The sequence below is a fragment of the Artemia sp. Qi Xiang Cuo genome, chromosome 11 (genome assembly GCF_049724085.1).
Source record: "Artemia sp. Qi Xiang Cuo chromosome 11, ASM4972408v1, whole genome shotgun sequence".
NCBI lineage: Eukaryota > Metazoa > Arthropoda > Branchiopoda > Anostraca > Artemiidae > Artemia > Artemia sp. Qi Xiang Cuo.
The window spans coordinates 45,324,409-45,343,445 of NC_142804.1; the positions used below are offsets into that span (position 1 = coordinate 45,324,409).

At 36.0% G+C, this 19,037-nt stretch overlaps 1 protein-coding gene across 1 annotated transcript in view; it reads right to left on the reverse strand.

The window, feature by feature from the left end:
- Positions 1–19,037, reverse strand: part of LOC148947023 (phospholipid-transporting ATPase ABCA3-like) — a 513,909-nt gene that overhangs the window by 260,483 nt on the left and 234,389 nt on the right. The window contains exons 9-11 of the mRNA XM_089096491.1: positions 18,824–19,005; positions 10,964–11,098; positions 7,807–7,927 (exon numbers count right to left, since the gene is read on the reverse strand). Of these exons, the coding sequence (XP_088952617.1) occupies positions 7,807–7,927; positions 10,964–11,098; positions 18,824–19,005 (438 nt within the window). The remainder of the gene's footprint in view (positions 1–7,806; positions 7,928–10,963; positions 11,099–18,823; positions 19,006–19,037) is intronic.

Consider the following 19,037-nt stretch of genomic DNA (forward strand, 5'->3'; position numbering starts at 1 on the left):
TCTGATTCCTGAGTAAATTTCAGTTTTGGATCCAAGGAGTTGAGCAAGTGAAGAAAAGAACCCAGAGACTCGTCACCATGCTCCCATAAATAAAAAATGTCATCTTTAAAACGAACCCAAAACTCAGGCTTACAAGAACTTTGCAAAATAGCCCTTTCTTCAAGGTCTTCCATGAAAATATCAGCCTGTATTGGAGAAAGGGGGGCACCCATGGAGAGCCCATATTTCTGTCTATTAAAAATGCCTCTATAATGGAAGTAAAAAGAAGTTCTGTTACAAAGGGCTGTAAGCGAAAGAAGTGTCTGATTCGAAAGAGTAGAATTTTCTGATATAGATGGGTTAGAATTAAGTTTATGCTCCAAAATCATTTCGGCCTTTTGAGGATCACAATTGGTATACATTGAATCTGCATCAAAACTTCCAATTCTTGTATTTGGTTTAACCGAAACTTGCTTTAACTTGGAAACAAAATCCGCTGAATTTTTAATATAGGATTTTTGATCCTGAATTAGTGGGCGAAATATCACTGATAAGAATTTCCCTATTTTTGCTGTAGGAGAATTAAAAGAAGAAACAATGGGTCGAAGTGGATTACCGGGCTTATGAAATTTAGGAAGACCATAAAAGCGGGGGGACGTGCAACCGCGTGGGTAAAACCTTTTGTACAACTGATCTGTAATTTCACCTTTTCATTTTAGATAAGAAAGCTCTTTACGGACTTCCTGTACAAATTTTTCTGTAGGATCGGTAGCTAATTGTTCATATGTGTTAGAATCATTTAAAATTTCTCTGATTTTTTTTGTCGTAATCATCTGAATCTAATACAACAACAGTATTGCTTTTATCGGCTTTCGTAATAATCCTGGAATGATCTTTTTGTAGTGCGTGTAAGACCAAGTGTTCATTTTTACTAAAATTTGTTTAATTTCGATTATTAATAGATGGCGAATCCAACAAAGTTTCAACAAATTGTGCTCTAACCTCAGCAATCTCACCAATATCCGCACGAGAGTCATGAAAAGCACCCTATGTGTTCGCGATAATTTCACTATAAGGTATTTTCGAAGGGGTTATCGAAAATTTCAATCCTTTCGATAGAACCTGATTTTGCTCTGTTGTAAGGGGCGTGGAGCTGAGATTTATCACAGCAGGACCAGGAAACGCATTTGGGACAAAAGGTGGATTATTAGAGAGTTTTTCCAACTTTAAACGGTGTAATTTCTCAGAAAGTCTTTGTCTAGAAATCCTAAAATCATGCTGAAAAGAATTTTCAGCAATAGCCTTAATTTGATGAAAATCAGCATAAGAAAGCGTACATAATATTTCTCGCTCTAGCCTGATGATACCCTGATTTAACCGGTAGCGCTTGCTTTTGCAGTCACTAATAACATGATTTAAAATACCAAACCCTATACGTTCTGTAAATTGCCGTTCGTTACGTGTGTTTAAGTGAAGTGAAGGTCGCATTGACTTGGGTAAAATATGGTTCATTTTACAATTATGAAGAAAATACTTTGGATTAATCAAATTAGCTTTTTTTCTCACAATAGATATGAATGTAGTGACAACATCGGTTGAATGCTCCCCATAAGCATGACTAAGATAATTTCTTAAACCACATTGGCCTGATATCACATAAAGAAAGAAAAACGAGCAAAAATGGGGTTTTTATAGGCCAAATGAAGATACTGAAAAAACAAAGCGAATATTTCGAGAGGACAAACGCCTCTCTTCTTCAGCGCGAAACGAAACGATTTAACAATAAAAGACAAAAATTAAAATAATTATAACAAACTACTTAGCAAACATAAAATCGAGTTATTCGCCAAAATACGCGATTTGCAAAAAATCCAAAAAATATGAACTGCCATCGACGGATACTAGCGAACAACTGAACAAAGGAAAGGAATCAATTCATTCACTCGAAAAACAAAACGAACCAGCAATTAAATAAGTTGGAAAACTATGTCATTTGATTTCGGATTTTAATTAAGGCATTTCTTGCAGACACCCTTTGAGACCTAAGGGGTTGTTCACTTGTTTGATTAGATGACCGGGAAAGTGGTTCAAGGTTTATTTCAGGGATCACTAAAGTATCGGCTTCTCTTTTGAGAAACCTGAAATATGACTCGTTTATTCTTAAATCACTGGAATCTCTGTTCAAAGCTAGACCTAAATGTTGGTATTTATAAATTTCAACAGCTTCTCTGTAGTGCTGGACAATACCTTTATCATTCGAAATAAGACTAGCTTGATTAAACAAAATAGTATGGTCTGGTTTTTCAAAAATGTGCTCGGCAAGGGCAGAGTCAAAATTTTCTGTTTTTTTCCGCTTTTTAAGTGTATTATTAATTGAACTAGAGTGCTGAGTTAATCTATCAGTTAGTCGCTGATTAGTTCTTCCAATATACCAAAGACCACACGAACAAGGAATTCTGTAGACACCGGAGTTTTCACCTATCGGGATAGGGTCTTTTCCTTGATAAATTTGGGACCTAATTGTATTGTTTTTTTTTTAGTATTAATAAATTGATTGATTGATTGATTGATAGTTTTTCTGGGTCTATAATAAGTGTAAATGTTATTTTTCCTTAGATTTTTTGAAATGTGGTCTGAAATCCCTTTAATGTATGGGAGACCAAGATAAACTGAATTTTCCCTTTGATTTGTGTTTTCTGTGGAACTATCTGATAATCTTTTAATGCGTTTTGCAATTACAGAATTTATTAAACTAATTGGATAACCATTCCCAAATAAAATATCTCTAAGGTGGTTGAGTTCTAAATCCAAGAAACGTGTTGAACAAACTTTCAAAACTCTATCAACTAGAGAAGTGACAACTCCTCTTTTCACAGCAGGAGAATGATTGGAGGAATAACTTAAGTAACGGTCATTATGTGTGGTTTTTCTATATACACTAAACTCGAAACATGAATCATTTCGGTGCACCAGAACATCTAAAAAAGGAAGACGCCTCTCTATCTCTGATTCCTGAGTAAATTTCAGTTTTAGATCCAAGGAGTTGAGCAAGTGAAGAAAAGAACCCAGAGACTCGTCACCATGCTCCCATAAATAAAAAATGTCATCTTTAAAACGAACCCAAAACTCAGGCTTACAAGAACTTTGCAAAATATCCCCCTCTTCAAGGTCTTCCATAAAGACATTAGCCTTGAGTGGAGAAAGAGGAACTCCTATGAAGAGCACATACTTTTATCTATAAAAAATGCCTCTATCATGGAGGTAAAAGAAGTTCTATAACAAAGGGCAATAAATAAAAGAAAAATTTATTTTGAAAGAGTAGATTTTTCTTATATAGATGGGTTAGAATTAAGTTTTTGCTCCAAAAGCTGTTCGGACTTTTGAGGATCACAATTGGTATACATTGAATATGCATCAAAACTGCCACTTTTTGTATTTGGTTTAACCAAAACTTGCTTTACCTTGCAAACCAAATCAGCGGAATTTTTAATATAGGATTTTTTAGCCTGAATTAGTGGGCGAAATATCACTGGTAAGAATTTTCCTATTTTTGCTGTAGGAGAATTAAAAGAAGAAACAATGGGTCGAAGTGGATTACCGGGCTTATGAACTTTAGGAAGACCATAAAAGCGAGGGGACGTGCAACCGCGTGGGTAAAACCTTTTGTACAACTGATCTGTAATTTCACCTTTTCCTTTTAGATAAGAAAGCTCTTTTCGGACTTCCTGTACAAATTTTTCTGTAGGATCGGTAGCTAATTGTTCATATGTGTTAGAATCATTTAAAATTTCTCTGATTTTTTTTGTCGTAATCATCTGAATCTAATACAACAACAGTATTGCCTTTATCGGCTTTCGTAATAATCCTGGAATGATCTTTATGTAGTGCGTGTAAGACCAAGTGTTCATTTTTACTAAAATTTTATAAATTTCGATTATTAATACAAGGCGAATCCAACAAAGTTTCAACAAATTGTGCTCTAACCTCAGCAATCTCTCCAATATCCGTACGAGAGTCATGAAAAGCCCCCTCTGTGTTCGCGATAATTTCACTATAAGGTATTTTCGAAGGGGTTATCGAAAATTTCAATCCTTTCGACAGAACCTGATTTTGCTCTGTTGTAAGGGGCGTGGAGCTGAGATTTATTACAGCAGGACCAGGAAACGCATTTGGGACAAAAGGTGGATTATTAGAGAGTTTTTCCAACTTTAAACGATGTAATTTCTCAGAAAGTCTTTGTCTAGAAATCCTAAAATCATGCTGAAAAGAATTTTCAGCAATAGCCTTAATTTGATGAAAATCAGTATAAGAAAGCGTACATAATATTTCTCGCTCTAGCCTGATAATATCCTGATTTAACCGGTAGCGCTTGCTTTTGCAGTCACTAATAACATGATTTAAAATACCAAACCCTATACGTTCTGTAAATCGCCGTTCGTTACGTGTGTTTAAGTGAAGTGAAGGTCGCACTGACTTGGGTAAAATACGGTTCATTTTACAATTATGAAGAAGATGCTGTGGATTAATCAAATTAGCTTTTTTTCTCACAAGAGATATGAAAGTAGTGACAACATCGGTTGAATGCTCCCCATAAGCATGACTAATATAATTTCTTAAACCACATTGGCCTGACATCACATAAATAAATAAAAACGAGAAAAATTGGGGTTTTTATAGGCAAAATGAAGATACTTAAAAAACGAAGCGAATATTTCGAGAGGACAAACGCCTCTCTTCTTCAGCGCGAAACGAAACGATGTATCAATAAAAGCCAAAAATTAAAAGAATTAAAACCAACTACCTAACAACCATAAAAGCGATTTTTTCGCCAATATCCGCGATTTGCAAAAAATCAAAAAAATATGAACTACCATCGACGGATACTAGTGAACAACTGAACAAAGGAAAGGAATCAATTCATTCACTCAAAAAACAAAACGAACCAGCAATTACATAAGTTGGAAAACTGTGTCATTTGATTTAGGATTTTAATTAAAGCATTTCTTGCAGACACCCTTTGAGACCTAAGGGGTTGTTCACTTGTTTGATTAGATGAATGGGAAAGTGGTTCAAGATTTATTTCAGGGATCACCAAAGTATCGGCTTCTCTTTTGAGAAAACCGAAATATGACTCGTTTATTCTTAAATCACTAGAATCTCTGTTTAAAGCTAGACCTAAATGTTGGTATTTATAAATTTCAACAGCTTCTCTGTAGTGCTGGACAATACCTTTATCATTCGAAATAAAACTAGCTTGATTAAACAAAATAGCATGGTCTGGTTTTTCAAAAATGTGCTCTGCAAGGGCAGAGTCAAAATTTTCTGTTTTTTTCCGCTTTTTAAGTGTATTATTAATTGAACTAGAGTGCTGAGTTAATCTATCTGTTAGTCGCTGATTAGTTCTTCCAATATACCAAAGACCACACGAACAAGGAATTCTGTAGACACCGGAGTTTTCACCTATCGGGATAGGGTCTTTTCCTTGATAAATTTGGGACCTGATAGTTTTTCTGGGTCTATAATAAGCGTAAATGTTATTTTTTCTTAGATTTTTTGAGATGTGGTCTGAAATCCCTTTAATGTATGGGAGACCAAGATAAACTGAATTTTCACTTTGATTTGTGTTTTCTGTGGAACTATCTGATAATCTTTTAATGCGTTTTGTAATTACAGAATTTATTACAGAGTGTATGTGTGTGTATGTGTGTGTGTGTTTGTGTATGTGTGTGTATGTGTGTGTATGTGTGTGTATGTGTGTGTGTGTGTGTGTATGTGTGTGTGTGTGTGTGTGTGTATGTGTGTGTGTATGTGTGTGTGTATGTGTGTGTGTATGTTTGTGTATGTGTATGTGTATTTGTGTTTATGTGTGTGTGTGTTTGTGTATGTGTGTGTCTGTGTGTGTTTGTGTGTGTATGTGTGTGTTTGTGTGTGTATGTGTGTGTTTGTGAGTGTATGTGTGTGTATGTGTGTGTATGTGTGTATGTGTGTGTATGTGTGTATATGTGTGTGTATGTGTGTGTATGTGTGTGTATGTCTGTTTGTGTGTATGTGTGTGTGTGTTTGTGTATGTGTGTGTATGTGTGTGTCTGTGTGTGTCTGTGTGTGTCTGTGTGTATTTGTGTGTATGTGTGTGTTCGTGTGAGTATGTGTGTGTATGTGTGTGTGTGTGTATGTGTGTGTATGTGTGTGTATGTGTGTGTATGTGTGTGTATGTGTGTATATTTGTTTATGTGTGTGTGTGTGTATTTGTGTGTATGTGTGTGTTTGTGTTTGTATGTTTGTGTATGTGTGTGTATGTATGTGTGTGTGTGTGTATGTGTGAGTGTGTGAGTATTTTTTTGTTTGTGTGTGAATGTGTGTGTAAGTTTGTTAATGTAAAAGTAAGAGAGAGAAAGAGTGAGAATGAGAGAGACTGAGATAGAAAGAGAGAGAAATTTAGAGTATGAGAGATAATGTTATATTATTTGAGAGGATGTGTGTGTGTGTGTGTGTGTATGTATGTTTGTGTGTGTATGTGTGTGTATGTGTGTGTATGTGTGTGTATGTGTGTGTATGTGTGTGTATGTGTGTGTATGTGTGCCGTGATTTGCTGTGAATTTGCTGTCCAAAAGGCTAGATCTATATTTCGTAGGAATATAGACGTTTATTACCACAGTATCGGAAACTTTAACAGCGATGACGTGTTTACTTGATGCTAGAAGTTAAGCCTGAAGAGACTTTCTCACTATAGCGGCTAAACCACCAGATGGCCGACCTCTGGATTTCACACGTTCAACTGGCCAAAAAACACTGGAGTGAACTTGAGAACTTGAGCAGGTTAGTATTGTCCTCGTAAAGCAGGTGCTCTTGCATACAAATTACTTCATTTGTTAGGCTCATAGTAACAAAGCAGAACTATTTTCTCAAGTGCTTTCCCATTTATATTCCAAGACAGAGAGTTACGTATTTTGGGAGCGTGTTCCATGTTTCAGGGTTTTTTTTTTGTTATCAGGATAGGCATAGTGATGACAAGTGTGCATAATCAAATTGCAATTCAGGCACCGAGTAGGATTTACAAAAGGATTCTCAGGGGAGCTTGTGTGGCAAGTTTTTCCACAGCTGCTACAAGTTTCAGCTTCCTTACAGTCAACCGATATGTGCCCCACCCGATGGCACTGATAACACCTTCGAGACAAAAAGCAGAATTCTTCTAGAAGGAATAGTTCAAAACCAATTTTAATCGGGTTCATTATAGCAGCAGACAATGCACTTTTAGAGGGGTAATACATTTTAAATGCCTGGAAATTGCCGCACATGATCGCTTTTTCACAGATTTTCAGAAGGTCCTCTGTCACGTTGCTGGGGAGACGTTTCACTATACCAATGAACGGGGAATCAACAAGTCGATTGTCAATTTTATAGTTACGTTTCAGGGCAACCGAGACTTTTTCTGCTGCCTGCTTTGTATGAGTCTGACAGCTGCTATTCCTTATTTCTCCACCTGAGCACTGCATCCGCTGTCATTTCATTCACTTTAGTAGTAATAAAGACTGCAATTTCATCACCACACGTAGGAACAGACTTGGGTTCAGGAATAACGGAAGTCGCAAGTAATTTCCCGTCTTTAGCACAGCACCATATTGCTTTTACAATATCCGTCAGGTTATCACAGTCTGTTTTGCATTCACTTAATCGTTCTTCATATCCGAATTCCCCCTCATAGTAAGTCCACAGCAGTTTTTTGGCTTCCATAATACTGGCATGATCGAAAAACTCTATTCCTTTGTCAATATCCTTGAACAATCATTCAGATTAAACTATTAGCAATCAAAAGACTGAAATTCTTACCAGTAAGCATAGACATAATTGTGGTCTTGCCTGCTCCATTGTGGCCAAGTAGAGCTGTAATCTGACCCTCAAATAGTCTTAGACTGACATTATTCACAGCAACTTTTTTCTGCTTATAGACCTGAAATTATAATTAATTAAATATTCGAATGCTCCTTGTATACTACTACCAGTATATGGGGCAAAATTCATTACCTGTTCAAGGCAGCAAAATACTGCTTCGAAATAAAAAATAAAAGTGGGTTAAATGTACTATAAACAAGTTTTTTACACCAGGGCTTTTTGTAAGAAGAGAATTGTTTTAGAAATTTAGAAAGCGGTAATTTAATTGAAAAAATCAAAGTTCTAGTGCTGTTCTTAAGATTCAAAAGTGTTTCAAGAGAAATCCAACCAAGACCACCCCCCCCTTACTACCTTGTGTTATTTCCCAAAGGTATCCAATCAAAATTTTGAGATAGACATATTAACCAACATAGCTGATAAGTCTTATAACTACGGTATATTTCAGGGGATGGTACCCCTTTCCCAAGTCCTTTTCAGTACTAAGTTCATGGTGGACCCACTATCCCAGGATAGACTCTGGCCTCAAGGCTTGTTAGCTCAAACCCCAAAGATTCTGCTTCTTTTGCAATTGGGGAATGGCATGAATGATAGATTTCAATATCCAACTCTTATCATATACTTTGGTAACTGTCAGACTTCTTCTTCCTTCACCATTTCCTCCAGCTTGACAATAAGACTATGAAATACTTCAATCCGGTGTCCAATCCTAATTGGACATTCTTCTAGTAGATGTCTTTTGTTCCCAATGTAGCCATCTCGCTATTTTGGTGTAGCGTGTAATCTACCCTTACAGTTCAGGTACAATGTTTCCCAAAGTTTTCAATTTCTAGTAATGTCTCTGTAACCATTCTCATCTCAGTACATTTCAGTCGTCGAAAATGTTAAGTCAAGATGGGGTCGCATTTTTGGAATAATCGTTTTTTTCTTCTTACATCCCACTTTCATAAGCCAATTTCTTTCCGCTCTCTCGTTGCCCCAACTCCTCAAACCCACCTACCATTAGCCCTGAAAAATTGGATTGATAGGTTGTAAGCCAATACAGTCTTAACAATATCCCCGCCGTGGCTTCATCTTCCATTTCACTGCCCTCTACTTCAGAGTGCACTGGTCCCCACAACAAGGTAATTTGGTTTCCTACGGATACCAAGCTATTCAAGGTTTCATCGCGTTCTAATGCTCTCTATGTCAGCTCTTTACTATCTGATTAGCCTTTAGGCTGGCGTGAGTTTCAGTTAAGATATATAGTACAAAATGTACAGGCTTTGGCCTGGTCCCGGCAATCGGCAGGAGGCGGGCTTGAATATATTTCATTCTCTAGTTTTGTAATAGCATAATTATCACGTTATTTCCCAGTTCTAATTAATGAGGTGTGAAATGAGCAATTTTAATTGAATTAAGAGATTTTGGTGTGAATTATATCTCCGTCCTATTACTACATCAAATACTGGTTCATTTTATGTTATTTGTTTCCTCTTGGGACTCGTTGTGATCCTCTCTGTTGCTTTTCTTCGAACCGTAGATTTTATTAAAGGTTCAATCACATATATTCAACCGTAAATTTCTTTCTTCATTCTTTTCATTCAGAATTCGTAATAATAACTTTTTTACATGTCTTTAATCCATTAATCTTGTTAGACTTCATTTTCACGCATCTTTACTTCAGACATTTCCCAATGGCTTTTATCTTAAACTGTTCAGATTCATTTAAAATCACGTATAATTTGCATGACGTCACAGATACCAAAAAACTTCTTTCTAAAGTTTTCCCCAGTCCTCATATTTTTGCTTTAATTGCGTAGCTATATAATTCAGTAGCTAGGAATGGTCGAATGCCAAAGCCCTCCGACATATCTAAATTACGACTTTATATACTCATCGAATAATTGTCGTGTTTCAAAGTATAGTGTGGCAAATCAGCAATTTCAGCTGAATTAAGAAATTTTGATGAAAATTGAAATTCACCTTCCTATTTATAATTTATATATGCTCAAAAAATACGCTCCCTATTCCATAGTAGTTTTCTTAAATTTTTATCTAAATTACCCAATATCACAATTGTTGTGTTATTTTTTAGTTGTAAGTCACGCTTTCGTTTGCAATTCCATGTAATTTGTTGCTGTTTCTTTGTCCAGGTCAACTTCTTTCGCTGTTCAGGGTCATTTGTCATTGTTTGTAGTTTAGCACGTGTCAGAGATATTGAATATTGATTCCTCCTTCTTTTCCTTACATATGCGAAATCAAAACGTTCCTTATTCAATTAATTTAAAACAATATTTTCAATCAAAACGTTCCTTATTCAATTAATTTAAAACAATGTTATATTTTCCTATATTCGTAGGATTATAGAAAACTAGCCCTTTGCTGAAAACACAAATATCAAGTATAACAAACAAGATAGTTGGTTTTGGAGATAAAAATGACCATGTAGACTGACAGCAACAAACTAATCCATATAGGTTTACATAACCTTGCACCAGCTGTGATATCAGTCACTTTCACTATACAGCTAAAATTATCTTAAAAACAAAGATAGAAATAAATATTTTTTTAATAACCACAAAGTCATTTAACAGCATACACAAATATTGGATTGATTTTCAGGTAATATTTTGGTTTCATAAGCTATAATACAAATAGTGAGTAGTAAACAATCTCAAATTGTAAGAAATACGCTTTAGTATTGGTCAAAATTAAGATCCAATAGGCTGTAATGCGAACTACGGAAATCTGTTAATTTCTCTCTATACAGCAGAGAATTTCAAGTTATGATAAAATTTTAAAGCTAGTCTATATTCATAATACTATAAAGATGATTTCACATCGAACTTATCTACAAACTAATCAATGACACATTCTTTTCATAACCAAAACATGAGTCAATCACAGGAATGAACCATTTTTAGAATTTTTACCAAATTATACTAAAAGAAAAATTAATGAACAATCCTAAAATACTTTATTTTTATGCTACAAAAATTGACCATAATCGGTTTGCTTTTACTCTACCAAAACTTCTACATTGTTTTGTGCTTTCAGTAACAGGCTAGGTTGGTAGAATCAATAAAAAGCACGTAGAAATGAGATAAAATCAAACCTTGGTTAAACCGGACAGAACAACTCCTGCTTCGAGATTGAACGGTTCTTCTTCATAATTTCTAGGTTGCCAGGAGCATTCAATAGATTCTTCAATATAGTTGCCACCATTGCTGTTACCATACCAAAAATTCTTCTATAACGCAAGCAAGTAAAAAAATAACTGTCTAATAATTCCACTAAGACAAAACACTTTGTCTTCTTAGTCTTTCTTACTGGTAGGATATCACCGGAAGTGATGAGATCAATATTCGAGGCTACCCATAGAAGTAAAACGAGTCGATAATGTTAAATAGAAAGAAAAGACGAATTGAAATTGAAATAAACCAAATATATTTAAAATTGCTATTTCCCAAAGAGCGACACCTCCGTGCCACGGTTTATTGATTAAATCACAAGGGGCTCTGCCCTCGGGGTCCCTGACGCCTGTACACTCGTTTTACTGTGCATTTTTGGCCTTTGGCTTGCTTTGACTGTTATTGTGCTTAATGCAAATTTTCTCAGATTCCTGCATACTGCAACTATCAAAGTGCTGAGAGTGCTTATCAACCCCTTTTTACCCTCCTTTGAAACTTAGTGCTGTGCCTGCTTTTGATTTATTTTGCTTTCTTAATTTATTATTGACTGAGAGCTCCCCCCTCTCCTTGTAGGCTATTTGTTTTATTTATTTGACATTGTACGTCTTTTGTGATTTTATTTTGTTGTTTTACCTGAATATTTTTAACTAACTGTTTTTTTTTATTTGTGATGACTGACGGACAGTTAGCAGTCCTGTCACCCCTGACCCAAATAACCCTAGTGTTAAGATTTTTGCTTTATGTGTCGAAGGTCAAAATGAGACCACTAGGTTGTTGACATTGGGTAGTAGAACAGTTATTGCCAATACACTTTTTGAACACCTCCAGAATCATGAGTGCAGGGGCCATTATGATTCAATATTAGAAGGACTTGGACAGGATGGCCCCATTGTAATAATAACTGTAAACGAATCAGCAGCTACTGCTATACTTTCAATTTTAGATATAGCAGTAAACGGCTGTAAAGTAAAGATTATGCTTGGTCCTAGTTCCAACCCTGTTTTAATCAGAAATAGAAAAGGAAGGAATTGTGTTTATCCCATCTGAAGAGGTCACCCATCTGGATGACTTTGTCAAGGAGGTCCAAGTAGGCAATAGAATAGAACAGGTGGCACTGACCTTTAAAAACCCAAGCCCATCAGTTATCCCCCTGGTTTTCACCTTCAATCAGGATGTTCAGTTCCCTCTGAAAATCTCTATTTGGGGTGCAAGGTATACAGTTAAATAGTTTTTCCCTTGGGCAATACAGTGCTTCAATTGCCAGGGTATTGGCCACATAGCTTCAAATTGCCGCAGAGGCAGAAGATGCCTACTATGTAGTGGACAACAAATTCATAATAAATGTCCCTAATTCAAAAAACTAAGCAAGATCAGGTACGCAAGCGCCCTAACTGCAGTGGCAACCATGCTGCTAATTCAAGGGAATGCCCAGTATTCATGGAGAAGAAAGCAATTGTAACCTATTCCTTCACTAATAATTTCCCCATGAGGACTGCTTCCGAGGTCCTGAAGAAGGAACTTACAACACTTGAATTGAAGTTATCAAGTATTTTGCAGTAGGTTGCATAGGTTGCATCAAGATATAGGTAATTGTAGACAGACAAAAGCCAAGACAGATAGTCCAAGTAACTGAGAGGCAAATGTTTAATGTCCCTATGGCCCATAGAGACTCTTTCCCTCCTTTGACACCTAACCACGATCCAGTTGAGAACCTGAACAAGAAATATATGACCATGTTTGAAGGTGTTGCAAGGCAGATCTCTGATCTGAATAATGTAATAACATCACTTTGCAAACTAGTCTCTAAGATACTGCCAGATGGTCTTCAAAATGCAGCCCTTAGCCTGACCAAAATTGTTGAAAACCTAAACAGAGTTGAATCAACCTCCCTACAACCAGTAACGACCCTCCACAAACCAGCAGCCCTGGCAAAGTTTAAAGAAAATTTAAAGGAAAGAAGGCTATACCTAGCCCAGAAGGTAGTAGTAATGAGCTTTAGAAACCCATGTTAGCCCCCTCAAACACAAATGACTAGCTCCCTTTCAGTGTTCCAATAAAATATCCGGGGATTCAACCAAGCGAAAAGAAAAGAACTCCAAAATATTTTAGTCAGGCATGCTCCTGATATTTTTCTACTTCGAGAAACTTTCTTAAAACAGGACAATAGTGTCCATGATTTCAAGGGGCACAATATTGCCCGTTAGGAGTCCACAAAACAGGTGGTGGCCTACTGTCACTTGTGAAAAATAACCTAACTTTTAGGATACATAACCCCAGTCCACAAGGGGAAATGGAGGTTGGTATAATTGACATAAAACTACTGGAAAGCAATAAGTGGATTAGTATTGCTAACTGTTAGGCTCCAAAGACAAATAAATTCTCCCTGAGACAATTCAAACTGATTTTGAATGCATTTGGTTCTGTAAAAATAATTAGTGGTGACATTAACCTACACCACAGAATTTGGGACACCCTGTCACCAGAAGATTCAATTGCAACCCCTCTAACCAATATTGTCCTAGAACACATAAATAAGTTGTCCCTTGTCATCCCCCGAAGACCTAAATACACGGCTGAACCCATAGACAGGTAAGTACTCAACCATTGACCTTACTTTTACATCAACAGATATTAATATAGTGTAGAAATCCAGGAATTTTGTGACTTTGATTCTGACCACGAGGTTCTATCATTGACACTAGAGATCAACCCAGTGACGTCAAAGGTACCAACCAGTGAAATTCTGAAAACTCTAAGACAAACTTTCGAACTCCTGGAAACACAACTTAGACCAAAAGGCTTCAGAAACAAAGACAATGATGAGCCAGTGTAATCATTATCTAGTAAGATTAATTCAGTTATCATAGCTTCTTCAGAAAGAATATTTGGTTACAAACAACCTCATCCCAAGAGACGAAATTTTACTCCTGGATAGTAGAGTAAATGCCAGAAAGCCTACCTAGAGAAGAAAAAAGCAATAAATAACTCCTCAAGATACCCCCCAATTGAGAAAAAATAGTTTTCAAGCAAAAGACAGCAGAATTCAAAAAGAAACAAAAGACTGAGACACAAGATGGATGGAGAAGGCTCATTGAAGACAAATTTGGCCACAACACCCCTGTTCAAGAGCTAAAGAGAAATTTCCAGGTTTTTTCAGGTAAAAAAGAACACACATCCCTGCAGAAATACAGATGGGAAGGACTACAGAATTTTCAACTAATGGGAAACTTAATCTCTTCTTAGAAAAGTTTCTGAATGTAGATACACCATTATAGTTCACACACCATCAACTCAGTCTCAAAAATGGTACTGTTCCCTTTTCTCATTTCAGCTTTCAGGAAGTTAAAGACACCATTTCAAAGCTCCAGCCTGGTGCAACTGGCCCAGATGGAATTCACAATTTGATGTTAAAAAATTTGCCAGATACATTTGTTGATCTACTGACAGAGCTATTCAACAGATCTGTCATACAGTAATCAATACCATCTGAATGGAATGAGGCAACAGTGATTCCACTTCTTAAGGCAGGAAAAAACCCTAAGCTGATTGATTCATACAGCCCCATATCACTCACCTCTTGCGTTGCAAAACTAATTGAGATTGTAATAAAAAAAAGAATTTTAACCCCACTATAAGACCACACCTAAATTGAACAACTTGGCTTTCTCCCTAGAAGGAGCACCCAAGATGCTCTAGTTAGACTAAAGCGTCTGATCATAAAAAGCTTCAAAAAAGGAAAAACAGTTCATGTAATATTTTTAAACATGGAATCAGTATTTGATGGATTAGATATGACACAACTAATCAGAAAACTATCTGTAATGGGTTTACCAGACCTACTGGTAAATTAGATCTACCAAATCTTGATGGGTAGGGAGGTTCAGGCCTCCCTGGGGGGCTCCTACTCAGAATTTAAGAGTAAAACCTTTGACATTGGACTCCCTCAAGGGGCTGTTCTGAGTCCTTTTCTCTTCTCAGTTTATTGTCATGATATAGGCCTGTGACACGTCCTTGGAGCAGAGCTTTTTCTGAATACTGATGATATTGCTGTTGCGGTTGTGGGGAGAGAACCTTTATGCTTATTTTCAGCCTCACAAAAATCTGTAGACAAGCTATCAATTTGAGAAAAAAAGTAATAGTATGGCTTTCTCAAGCCATAGGTCAGTTAGTTTGTTTTTCAACAAAATACATAACCTGGCTGCTTTCAAACCACTGGTGAAAATGAACGGAAAAGGGATTGTGGCTGCGGACATGCACGCTTTCTGGGAGATGTATTTGATCAAAAAGTGACATGGAAATCCCATATGGATGAGCTGATTGGCAGTCTCAAACAAAGACAAAACTTATTTAACACTCTCTGGCTTGGAAGAAGAGGAGCCCCCACAGCCTTTGCTTCAACTATTGTCAAGTCAGTGGTGATATCCAAGACAGACTATGGATCATTATAAGAATCTTCTAAGAAATTTCTCCTGAAAAACTTTACACTACCCTCCATGCAATCTTACAAAGAGCTTTTGGCTGTCTTAAATCAACTCCTACTGCAGCAATGTAGTGTGAAGTGGGGATCCAGTCTCTTCGCTCCAGATGAAAATATCTCCTTGCAAGATATTTTACAAAGAAGATAAGACTCAAGAACGACATTATTTACAAAAGAATCATTAGCCACCACAACCCTAATCCCCACTAAAAACCAACAGAGATGTCCTCTTTTCAGAGATTCCTTTACCTTCCTGGCATGGAAGAGTTCATTAACAAGGGCAGGCTGTTTGTTAATTTGAAAGATGATTCTCCTAGTACATCCAAAGGAACTGGGGAACTGATTATTCATAAGACCAGCATTTGAAAAAGGAGGACCTTTCCAAAGTCCTGATGAAAGTCATATTTCTGTGAAAGTTGGCAGGATATCAGGACTACATCCAAGTTTATACAGATGGCTCAAAGACAGAAACAAAAATGCAGCTGTGCAATAGTTGTACCCTCCCAGAACCTGTTCCTACCGCTTACCTCCTCTACCTGAAAAATGTATCTGAAGAACTTATGGCAATTAAGTTTTCTCTTCAAGCCATATTATGCAAAACAGAGACCAAACATCAGAAGTATATTGTTTGCACTGATTCACTGTCAGCTCTAGATTACCTTTCACACCTGCAACACCAAGCAAGAAATGTTGCCATGAAGATTGAAAATTTGGCTACACAACTTACAAGAAAGGGTACATCAATCCTATTTATATGGGTTTCCGCAAACTGTGGTATAACAGGAAATCAATTAGCAGACCAGACTGCAAAACAAGCCTCTCATTTGGGTCTGATCACTTAAACCCCTACTACTGGTCCTGAATTTCTGTCTTCAACCAATTCAAAAATTTTGGAGGAAGAAGAGGCTTCTTCCTCCAAAAGTCATAGAAGATCTCTATGACTACAAGCAGCCATCAAAAGTAGTGTACTTCTCATCTCGCATTCTTTCAACTTGTCTCTTTCGTCTTAGATGTGGCCATGCAAAGACATAATCAACCCTATTCCGAAGGGAAATGTCCCCCCCCCCCCCACTGCAACACATGTAGAGTGCATGAAGACATAAGTTACATCATCTTCAACTGTAGAAAATATGAAAAGGAGAGGTAAATACTAAGGAATTGCTGTGAGAAGGCATTTAAGGCATTCACTTCACAATGTATTCTGTTCTGGGAGATAACACATCTCCTCCTTGGGCTAGACGACTAAGCACAAACCTTTTAAGTATATTTGTTAACACTAATGGTTTGGTTCATTCCCTTTCAGATTTTCCCCTATATTAGTCCATTTCAGAGTCACCACATTTAGTACATTTTTTCTTCTTTTTTATCAGGTTTTATCAGCTTTGTTTTGGATATTTGGCTTATGTGACAGGAATGATGTATACTTGCATTATTTATTTTAATGTGTGTTGTGAATGTATTTTAATTGTTTTATGACAAAGCACAGCTGAATTACTTTGATTCCCGTTTTTCAACGCAGGCATTTCCTGCAAGAGAATAACCCCCAACTATTAGCACAATAAGTGATACCTGATCTGACTCAATGAATATTGACTGAAGTGAAACCCAAGCAAGCTAGTGATTACAGAAGGCACAGAATAATCGAAAGATATGAACACATATGACCAGCTGGTCGAACGCGTCAAACCCCAAACAACAATGTTAAAAATCTTGGGATAATAATAGATTTAAATCTATCATTTTAGATTTGGAAGTCATGCAATTTGTCATCGAATGAAACTGTCAAAGAATATTGGAATAACGTACAATGTGAATTTTATTCTGTGGTTTTCAGCCCTGAAATCTCTTTTATCACCCCTAATATATTCGTTTATGAATTATTATTCAAACATTTTTCCGATTCCTTTCAAAACTACTTTTATAGGCAACAAAACAAAGCCCAGAATATAGAAAAAATTAGCTACCTAGCTCATATTCTTACCCTGGTAAATCATCAACAAAAATTATGCATTAAATATTAAATATTCTTCCACTTGATCTTAGCATGATATGATATAAATATGTTTTCTTCCTTTTTGTACATATAGAACTACGTCTTTGCATTAGCTCTAATTCACACAAATTGTCTCAATCTTTTAGACCTTTGTTCCAGGATCTTGGATATAATTTTATAAGTAAATACTAAAATACTATCGATCAAAGAGGATGAGATTGAAATGCACTTAAATCATAGTATAGTTCAAAAATAGCCCTCGATTCAAGCCTACTTCAAGTGACTAGGTGGAGAGAAGAAAGCTTCAGGTTTTATTTTTAGTGCCAGAAAAGGGAGATTTTTTTTTTATTTATTTATAACAATTCTTATATAAGGGCCGTTTCAAAAGTAGAGTCCCAAACGTGTGTGAGGTCATTTACATGAAAGGCGTGGATCATCTATTGGCACATTTTCTACAAGTAATATGCATATTTTATTTCTACCAAAATTCAAACAAATTTTTCATTGCCGAATTATTTCATCTTTTTTTTTTTTTTTTTTTTCATATCATGGCAAACAGTTATTTATGAATTAACTATTTTTATTATAAAATTAATTATACTAATTATTGTAAATTTTTAAATAATTTTTTCAAATATAATTTTATTCATGACAAATGAATTTATTTAACCATTTCTTTGTCCATTAATTAGTATAATTTTCAGACATAAAATATAGAAGCATCAACAAGTAAGATGCAATGTCGCAGGACAATTAAGGCAAAAACTGTGTAAACTGTTTATTAATAGTTTTAAATTTTGAGGGTACTTACCAATAGGACAAAGTCTATTCAGAATTCTTTCAAGCAGCACGAATTGCGTCATTTCCAGTTTACTCTTCAACTGCAGACCTTAATTTTAATTTGCTCTGCTCGGTACAGAAAGCAAGAATATAGGCTATGTGCACAACGTGCCCAATAGCACGTGCACAACTCCAATTTGAATTCAGCTTAAGTAAGACATTATGTGCGGCTACAATTTATTTTGGAGTTGAGTAATGGGTAATCATAAAAGGTGGAGGAGCTAGACTAGAAGTAAATATTTATACTGGGTAATGATTCAAAACTAGTAAGTGAAAGTTTGTTATTCTACTTAAGAATCACAATTTGCGGATTTGCTATTACTTAAATTTGACAAACCAATAATGGTTACCACATAATGTGCATTACATAGTTTGTGTTCTGAAAGAATTATTTTCTTTCTTTTTTTCTAAATAGCTTTCTAGCCCAAATAGTTTCCTATGTAAGTGGTAAACAAAATAAAAAATTCTACTTACCGTTAATGGAAAATACCATTTCTTAGGAATACCAAATTCTCCAGGAAATACTGCTTCAAAATACAGTGCCAGGATTAAATATATGAAACCATCAACTCCCACCATGATTGTGGCGTCTCCAAATGAAAAATCGTCATCACTAGACACAGGAGTAAAAAACGAGGACCATTGCAATCCAGCTCCTAAAAAAATGTAGAGTAGATACAATTTTGTG